Source organism: Lithobates pipiens, unplaced genomic scaffold, assembly GCF_037356315.1.
Source record: "Lithobates pipiens isolate NorthernLeopardFrog02 unplaced genomic scaffold, aLitPip1_a1.2 Scaffold_27, whole genome shotgun sequence".
Classification (NCBI taxonomy): Eukaryota; Metazoa; Chordata; class Amphibia; order Anura; family Ranidae; genus Lithobates; species Lithobates pipiens.
The window spans coordinates 109,157,640-109,167,162 of record NW_027507788.1 but is presented as its reverse complement, the minus strand read 5'-3'; the positions used below and the strand labels follow the sequence as shown (position 1 = coordinate 109,167,162).

Here is a 9,523-nt window from a genome sequence, read left to right as displayed (position 1 = left end):
TGAGGTGTGTGATGTCACAGTGAGCTGCAAATCGGTTCAAACCGGACTTCAGTTGTTTAAAAACATTACTGTATTGGGAGCTGAGCGAGTGACATTGTCAGATTGTGTCTCCTGCGAATTTAATGTTTTTTATTAAAATATTTTGCTATGGTATTATTATTGTATATATTGCTATTATTATTATTATTATTATCGCTATTAAACATATTTATTTTTACAGGTACATTGGCATCAGTCACCTCCACCATGCCATCATGACGTCAGTCCCATGGAAGGCGATCCCGTCAGGTAGACGGAGAGGCTCAAATTGCTCACAGAACAACTTCGGAGGAGACAGGAGGAGGCAGAAAACCGGAGCCGCTCTCCCCCGGAGACAGGTATGCTGAACAACACCCATCATAGTGTAACACCCTTCTTTCCAGATGCCCTGAAAACATCATGGGGTATGCATACCAGTATCTATATTTTTTGTTATTTTCTGCTAAAAGTAGAAAATGCTTAGAAAAAAATATACTTCAGACCATTACTACTGAAAAGGAGTCGCTTCATCCTGATTGAGCCACCACCTCTCAGGTGAGCACTCCAGACCATTACTACCCTAAAGGAGTTGCTTTATCCTGATTGAACCACCATCTCTCAGGTGAGCACTCCAGACCACTACTACCGAAAAGGAGTCGCTTCATCCTGATTGAATCACCACCTCTCAGGTGAGCACTCCAGGCCACTACTTCCGAAAAGGAGTCGCTTTATCCTGATTGAACCGCCACCTCTCAGGTGAGCACTCCAGACCATTACTACCAAAAAGGAGTCGCTTTATCCTGATTGGACCACCATCTCTCAGGTGAGCACTCCAGAGCATTACTCCAGAAAAGGAGTCGCTGAGCGATCGGCAGTGTTTGATCGATTGGTTCTCAGTGTAGAGGCGCCGAGGGGCAGATACAACATCCACCTAGGTAAGTATGGTACTGAAAAAACACCCAGCATACAGGACAAGAGAAGTGGTACTGTGGAGAGTCCATGCATACAGAATAAGAACAGATACTGAGAATTATGCCCAGTATAGCCAGTCACTAAAATGACCATAGTATTGTTTAATTAAATATAAAATCTATCAGATTCCAAGCCTGAAATGTGATGGCTGGTATGATGTGTATGATGTCACAGTGAGCTGCAAATCGGTTCAAACCGGACTTCAGTTGTTTGAAAACATTACTGTATTGGGAGCTGACCGAGTGACATTGTCAGATTGTGTCTCCTGCGAATATAATGGTTTTTATTAAAATATTTTGCTATCGTATTATTATTGTATATATTGCTATTATTATTATTATCTCTATTAAACATTTTTATTTTTTTCAGGTACACCGGCATCAGTCACCACCACCATGCCATCATGACGTCGGTCTCATGGAAGGCGATCCCGTCAGGAAGGCGGAGAGGCTCAAATTGCTCACAGAACAACTTCAGAGGAGACAGGAGGAGGCAGAAAACCGGAGCCGCTCTCCCCCGGAGACAGGTATGCTGAACAACACCCACCATAGTGTAACACCCTTCTTTCCAGGTGCCCTGAAAACATCATGAGGTATGCATGCCAGTATCTATATTTTTTGTTATTTTCTGCTAAAAGTAGAAAATGCTTAGAAAAAAATATACTTCAGACCATTACTACTGAAAAGGAGTCGTTTCATCCTGATTGAGCCACCACCTCTCAGGTGAGCACTCCAGACCATTACTACCCTAAAGGAGTTGTTTTATCCTGATTGAACCACCACCTTTCAGGTGAGCACTCCAGACCACTACTACCGAAAAGGAGTCGCTTCATCCTGATTGAATTACCACCTCTCAGGTGAGCACTCCAGACCACTACTTCCGAAAAGGAGTCGCTTTATCCTGATTGAACCACCACCTCTCAGGTGAGCACTCCAGACCATTACTACCGAAAAGGAGTCGCTTTATCCTGATTGAACCACCATCTCTCAGGTGAGCACTCCAGAGCATTACTCCAAAAAAGGAGTCGCTGAGCGATCGGCAGTGTTTGATCGATTGGTTCTCAGTGTAGAGGCGCTGAGCTGCAGATACAACATCCACCTAGGTAAGAATGGTACTGAAAAAAACACACAGCATACAGAACAAGAGAAGTGGTACTGTGGAGAGTCCATGCATACAGAATAAGAACAGATACTGAGAATTATGCCCAGTATACCCAGTCACTAAAATGACCATAGAATCGTTTAATTAAATATAAAATATATCAGTTTCCAAGCCTGAAATGTGGCGGCTGGCATGAGGTGTGTGATGTCACAGTGAGCTGCAAATCGGTTCAAACCGGACTTCAGTTGTTTGAAAACATTACTGTATTGGGAGCTGACCGAGTGACCTTGTCAGATTGTGTCTCCTGCGAATATAATGTTTTTTATTAAAATATTTTGCTATCGTATTATTATTGTATATATTGCTATTATTATTATTATCTCTATTAAACATTTTTATTTTTTTCAGGTACACCGGCATCAGTCACCACCACCATGCCATCATGACGTCGGTCTCATGGAAGGCGATCCCGTCAGGAAGGCGGAGAGGCTCAAATTGCTCACAGAACAACTTCAGAGGAGACAGGAGGAGGCAGAAAACCGGAGCCGCTCTCCCCCGGAGACAGGTATGCTGAACAACACCCACCATAGTGTAACACCCTTCTTTCCAGGTGCCCTGAAAACATCATGAGGTATGCATGCCAGTATCTATATTTTTTGTTATTTTCTGCTAAAAGTAGAAAATGCTTAGAAAAAAATATACTTCAGACCATTACTACTGAAAAGGAGTCGTTTCATCCTGATTGAGCCACCACCTCTCAGGTGAGCACTCCAGACCATTACTACCCTAAAGGAGTTGCTTTATCCTGATTGAACCACCACCTTTCAGGTGAGCACTCCAGACCACTACTACCGAAAAGGAGTCGCTTCATCCTGATTGAATTACCACCTCTCAGGTGAGCACTCCAGACCACTACTTCCGAAAAGGAGTCGCTTTATCCTGATTGAACCACCACCTCTCAGGTGAGCACTCCAGACCATTACTACCGAAAAGGAGTCGCTTTATCCTGATTGAACCACCATCTCTCAGGTGAGCACTCCAGAGCATTACTCCAAAAAAGGAGTCGCTGAGCGATCGGCAGTGTTTGATCGATTGGTTCTCAGTGTAGAGGCGCCGAAGGGCAGATATAACATCCACCTAGGTAAGTATGGTACTGAAAAAAACACCCAGCATACAGGACAAGAGAAGTGGCACTGTGGAGAGTCCATGCATACAGAATAAGAACAGATACTGAGAATTATGCCCAGTATACCCAGTCACTAAAATGACCATAGTATCGTTTAATTAAATATAAAATATATCAGTTTCCAAGCCTGAAATGTGGTAGCTGGTATGAGGTGTATGATGTCACAGTGAGCTGCAAATCGATTCAAACCGGACTTCAGTTGTTTGAAAACATTACTGTATTGGGAGCTGACCGAATGACATTGTCAGATTGTGTCTCCTGCGAATATAATGTTTTTTATTAAAATATTTTGCTATCGTATTGTTATTGTATATATTGCTATTATTATTATTATCTCTATTAAACATTTTTATTTTTTTCAGGTACACCGGCATCAGTCACCACCACCATGCCATCATGACGTCGGTCCCGTGGAAGGCGATCCCATCAGGAAGGTGGAGAGGCTCAAATTGCTCAAAGAATAACTTTGGATGAGGCAGAAAACCGGAGCCGCTATCCCCCGGAGACAGGTATGCTGAACAACACCCACCATAGTGTAACACCCTTCTTTCCAGGTGCCCTGAAAACATCATGGGGTATGCATACCAGTATCTATATTTTTTGTTATTTTCTGCTAAAAGTAGAAAATGCTTAGAAAAAAATATACTTCAGACCATTACTACTGAAAAGGAGTTGCTTCATCCTGATTGAGCCACCACCTCTCAGGTGAGCACTCCAGACCATTACTATCCTAAAGGAGTTGCTTTATCGTGATTGAACCACCACCTCTCAGGTGAGCACTCCAGACCACTACTACCGAAAAGGAGTCGCTTTATCCTGATTGAACCACCATCTCTCAGGTGAGCACTCCAGACCACTACTTCCGAAAAGGACTCGTTTTATCCTGATTGAACCACCATCTCTCAGGTGAGCACTCCAGAGCATTACTCCAGAAAAGGAGTTGCTGAGCGATCGGCAGTGTTTGATCGATTGGTTCTCAGTGTAGAGGCGCCGAGGGGCAGATACAACATCCACCTAGGTAAGTATGGTACTGAAAAAAACACCCAGCATACAGGACAAGAGAAGTGGTACTGTGGAGAGTCCATGCATACAGAATAAGAACAGATACTGAGAATTATGCCCAGTATACCCAGTCACTAAAATGACCATAGTATCGTTTAATTAAATATTGTGGTCAAATAACAAGCCAGGGTCAGTTACAGAGCAGGCAGTGGCATAAGGGGTGTGAAGGTGTATGAAGGCAGGAACTGAGGATTATGTTTACCATACTTCACAAAAAATTTATTGAAGTATGGTAACGCCGAAAACAGTCGCCTATGCAGAGGCCTGGTTGGGAAGGACATTGTGCGCAATAATAAGATGTGTCTCTTCTGACTCCTGCTCTGGTACACACCTTACATCTTTTTTGACGTCTTTGGCCTGTTGGTTTGGGAGGGATTTTATCGGGAAAGTGGCGCTCGGAGAGTCGACTAACAACGTCTGATCGGATATTTTCTGGTGGGCCGTTTGGGAAAATAAGGGCAGTGAAAACTTCCTCCTGGTAGCCAAAGAAACGTTTGGGGTTTTGGGTGGAGTTGCGGTAAATGACATAGGAATTGTAAATGGCCAATTGAAAAAAATAAATTGCTACTTTTTTGTACCAATGGTATGTCCGTCTTGTGACAAGATATGGTTCCATCATTTGGTCATTGAAGTCGACTCCCCCCATGATCAAATTGTATTCGGAAATGCATTTGGGTTTCTTTACGGGGCCATTCCTTCTGGGGATTTCCACGAAGGTGTCATTGTGGATAGAAGACAACATATACACATCCCTTCTCTCCCTCCACTTCACTGCCAGAACCTCCTTGTTTCTCAGACTTGCGGTTTCTCCTTTTCGCAGCTTCTTATTCACAAGACTTTGAGGAAAGCCCTTCCGATTCCTTTTTACGGTGCCACATGCTGGCGTCTTCTTCCGGTGAAGGTTGTGGAACAGGGGCAGAGATGTGTAGAAGTTATCTACATACAGGTGGTAGCCTTTATCCAATAAGGGGTATATGAGGTCCCAAACAATTTTTCCGCTGGATCCCAAGTAGTCCGGACAATTAGGGGGCTGCAGCTGGGTGTCCTTCCCTTCGTACACTATGAATGAATATGTGTACCCTGTGGCTCGGTCGCATAATTTGTAGACCTTCACCCCATAGCGGGCCCTTTTGCTGGGCATAAATTGCTTCATTCTAAGCCTGCCGCTAAATTTAATAAGGGACTCATCCACACATATGTGTTGGTCCGGGGTAAACAATTTGGGGAATGTTTCTGAAAAATAATTAAATATTGGTCGAATTTTGTAAAGGCGGTCATAATTTGGATCATTTTGTGGAAGGCACTGGGAATTGTCGCTGAAATGTAAGAACCTCAGGATCATCTGATACCTGGTTCTGGGCATTACCGCGGAGAAGAGCGGTGAGTGGTGGAGGGGGTGGGTTGACCAGTAGGTACGCAATTGATTTTTTTTGTTGAGTCCCATATTAAATGTGAGGCCTAAAAAAACCTTGAACTCCTCCACCGTTAGGTCTCTCCATTCGTAAGGACTGGCATAATAAGAGGTTGGATTTTGCAAAATAAATTGTTGTGCATACAGGTTGCACTGGGCCACAATTGACGACAACATATCCTCCGTAAAAATTAAATTAAAAAAATCTATTGGGGTAAAATTCTCCGTGTCCACCTGGACTCCTGGCTGGGCAGTGAAAGGGGGAAAATTGGCCTCTCCTGAATTAGGAGGGAGCCACAAGGGGTTCTGAAGGGCATAGGGAAGGCCGGCATGGCTCCTAACCCTTTGGGGCTGAGATGACACCCCACTGGTACTTGGCCTTTCTTGCTGGGGCACTGCGGTGCTGGTGGATGGCACTGCGGTGCTGGTGGACGGCACTGCGGTGCTGGTGGACGGCACTGCGGTGCTGGTGGACGGCACTGCCTCACTATAACGCCTTTGTTTGATGGGCCGGATATCTTCCTCCTCGGATTCAGTCAGTGTTTCACTGCTGAGGACTGGCTCATAATTTATGTCGGCTTCAGAATCCGAATCTGAAAAGGAATCTGAAGAGGAGAGCTCCCCGTTGCTCTCGTCGGCCGTGGAAATAATTTGGTACGCCTCCTCAGCGGAAAAGACTCGTTTAGCCATGGTAGCACTGATGGGCACTGATGAGGTGGCACAGATGTGCATTGATGAGGTGGCACATATGTGTACTGTTGAAGCAGCACAGAGGTGGCACAGATGGGCACTGATGAGTCGGCACAGATGTGCACTGATGAGTCGGCACAGATGTGCACTGATTATACAGATGGGCGCTTTTGAGGTGGCACAGATGGGCGCTTTTGAGGTGTCACAGATGGGCGCTTTTGAGGTGGCACAGATGGGTGCTTTTGAGGTGGCACAGATGTGCACTGATTTATTGCACAGATGTGCACTGCTGAGGCGGCAGATGGGCACAGATGGGCACTGCTGAGGCGGCAGATGGGCACTGCTGAGTCGGCACAGATGGGCACTGCTGAGTCGGCACAGATGGGCACTGCTGAGTCGGCAGATGGGCACTGATGGGTCGGCACAGATGTGCACTGATTTATTGCACAGATGTGCAGATTTATTGCAGATGTGCACTGATGAGGCAGCAGATGGGCACAGATGGGCACTGCTGAGGCGGCACAGATGGGCACTGCTGAGGCGGCACAGATGGGCACTGCTGAGGCGGCACAGGTGGGCACCGATTGGTACAGATGGGCACCGATTGGCACTGGCGGGCACTGGCGGTGCACAGATGGGGCACTGGCGGTGCACAGGTGGGCACTGGCGGTGCACAGGTGGGCACAGGTGGCCACAGGTGGGCACAGGTGGGCACAGGTGGGGTAGAGATGGGCACTGGCGGGGTAGATCTGGGCACTGGTGGGGTAGATTTGGGCACTGGCAGGGTAGATCTGGGCATTGGCAAGGTAAATATGGGCACAGATGGCACAAAAGACTTTTTTTTTTGCTCACTCACAGTATCTCTCTCCTCACACGCTATCGCTGTGTGAGGAGACAGATTCGGCAATGGGTGATGATCTCATTTGTTTACATTTGAGATCATCACCCATTGGAGGCGGCGATCGCGCTGTAAACGGCCGCTGTGATTGGCCGTTTACAGCGATATGTAATTGGCTGTGTCCAGGGGACACTGCCAACACAGATTTTCCCCGATGCGCGCTCCCAGGAGCGCGCGGGGAGCCCTTAAAGGGGACGACGTCAATAGACGTCGTCCCGAAACTTGAGATCCGCGCTGTAGCCGTCATTTGTCTATAGCGCAAATCTCAAGTGGTTAAATATAAAATCTATCAGTTTCCAAGCCTGAAATGTGGTGGCTGGTATGAGGTGTGTGATGTCACAGTGAGCTGCAAATCGGTTCAAACCGGATTTCAGTTGTTTGAAAACATTACTGTATTGGGAGCTGACCGAGGTGAGCACTCCAGACCATTAATACCCTAAAGGAGTTGCTTTATCCTGATTGAACCACCACCTCTCAGATGAGCACTCCAAACCACTACTACTGAAAAGGAGTCGCTTCATCCTGATTGAATCACCACCTCTCAGGTGAGCACTCCAGACCACTACTTCCGAAAAGGAGTCGCTTTATCCTGATTGAACCACCACCTCTCAGGTAAGCACTCCAGACCATTACTACCGAAAAGGAGTCGCTTTATCCTGATTGAACCACCATCTCTCAGGTGAGCACTCCAGAGCATTACTCCAGAAAAGGAGTCGCTGAGCGATAGACATTGTTTGATCGATTGGTTCTCAGTGTAGAGGCGCCGAGGGGCAGATACAACATCCACCTAGGTAAGTATGGTACTGAAAAAAACACCCAGCATACAGGACAAGAGAAGTGGTACTGTGGGGAGTCCATGCATACAGAATTAGAACAGATACTGAGAATTATGCCCAGTATACCCAGTCACTAAAATGACCATAGTATCGTTTAATTAAATATAAAATATATCAGTTTCCAAGCCTGAAATGTGGCGGCTGGTATGAGGTGTGTGATGTCACAGTGAGCTGCAAATCGGTTCAAACCGGACTTCAGTTGTCTGAAAACATTACTGTATTGGGAGCTGACCGAGTGACATTGTCAGATTGTGTCTCCTGCGAATATAAGTGTTTTTTATTAAAATATTTTGCTATCGTATTATTATTGTATAAATTGCTATTATTATTATCTCTATTAAACATTTTTATTTTTTTCAGGTACACCGGCATCAGTCACCACCACCATGCCATCATGACGTCGGTCCTGTGGAAGGCGATCCCGTCAGGAAGGTGGAGAGGCTCAAATTGCTCACAGAACAACTTCGGAGGAGACAGGAGGAGGTAGAATACCAGAGCCGCTCTCCCGCGCAGACAGGTAGGCTGAACAACACCCACCATAGTGTAACACCCTTCTTTCCAGGTGCCCTGAAAACATCATGGGGTATGCATACCAGTATCTATATTTTTTGTTATTTTCTGCTAAAAGTAGAAAATGCTTAGAAAAAAATATACTTCAGACCATTACTACTGAAAGGGAGTCGCTTCATCCTGATTAAGCCACCACCTCTCAGGTGAGCACTCCAGACCATTACTACCCTAAAGAAGTTTCTTTATCCTGATTGAACCACCACCTCTCAGGTGAGCACTCCAGACCACTACTACTGAAAAGGAGTCGCTTCATCCTGATTGAATCACCACCTCTTAGGTGAGCACTCCAGACCATTACTACCCTAAAGGAGTTGCTTTATCCTGATTGAACCACCACCTCTCAGATGAGCACTCCAGACCATTACTACTGAAAAGGAGTCGCTTTATCCTGATTGAACCACCATCTCTCAGGTGAGCACTCCAGAGCATTTCTACCGAAAAGGAGTCGCTTTATCCTGATTGAACCACCATCTCTCAGGTGAGCACTCCAGAGCATTACTCCAGAAAGAGTCGCTGAGCGATCGGCAGTGTTTGATCCATTGGTTCTCAGTGTAGAGGCGCCGAGTGGCAGATACAACATCCACCTAGGTAAGTATGGTACTGAAAAATACACCCAGCATAGAGGACAAGAGAAGTGGTACTGTGGAGAGTCCATGCATACAGAATAAGAACAGATACTGAGAATTATACTCAGTATACCCAGTCACTAAAATAACCATAGTATCGTTTAATTAAATATAAAATCTATCAGTTTCCAAGCCTAAAATGTGGCGGCTGGT

General features: G+C 45.7%; 1 protein-coding gene across 1 annotated transcript; it reads left to right on the top strand.

Moving 5' to 3' along the window:
* The first annotated feature begins 269 nt into the window (after positions 1-269).
* LOC143933210 (uncharacterized) lies at positions 270-8,657 on the top strand. The gene is made up of 4 exons (XM_077456119.1): positions 270-377; positions 1,360-1,516; positions 2,500-2,656; positions 8,535-8,657. The coding sequence occupies exons 2-4, from the start codon at positions 1,394-1,396 to the stop codon at positions 8,570-8,572; spliced, it is 318 nt and encodes a 105-aa protein (XP_077312245.1). The 5' UTR covers positions 270-377; positions 1,360-1,393; the 3' UTR covers positions 8,573-8,657.
* The last annotated feature ends 866 nt before the right edge of the window (positions 8,658-9,523 follow it).

Excerpts from the sequence above, each read along its gene's own strand:
- LOC143933210 (XM_077456119.1), top strand. The coding sequence starts at position 1,394 with ATGACGTCGGTCTCATGGAAGGCGATCCCGTCAGGAAGGCGGAGAGGC. Across the intron at positions 1,517-2,499 it reads CCGCTCTCCCCCGGAGACAG|GTACACCGGCATCAGTCACC; the intron begins GTATGCTGAACA and ends TATTTTTTTCAG. Across the intron at positions 2,657-8,534 it reads CCGCTCTCCCCCGGAGACAG|GTACACCGGCATCAGTCACC; the intron begins GTATGCTGAACA and ends TATTTTTTTCAG.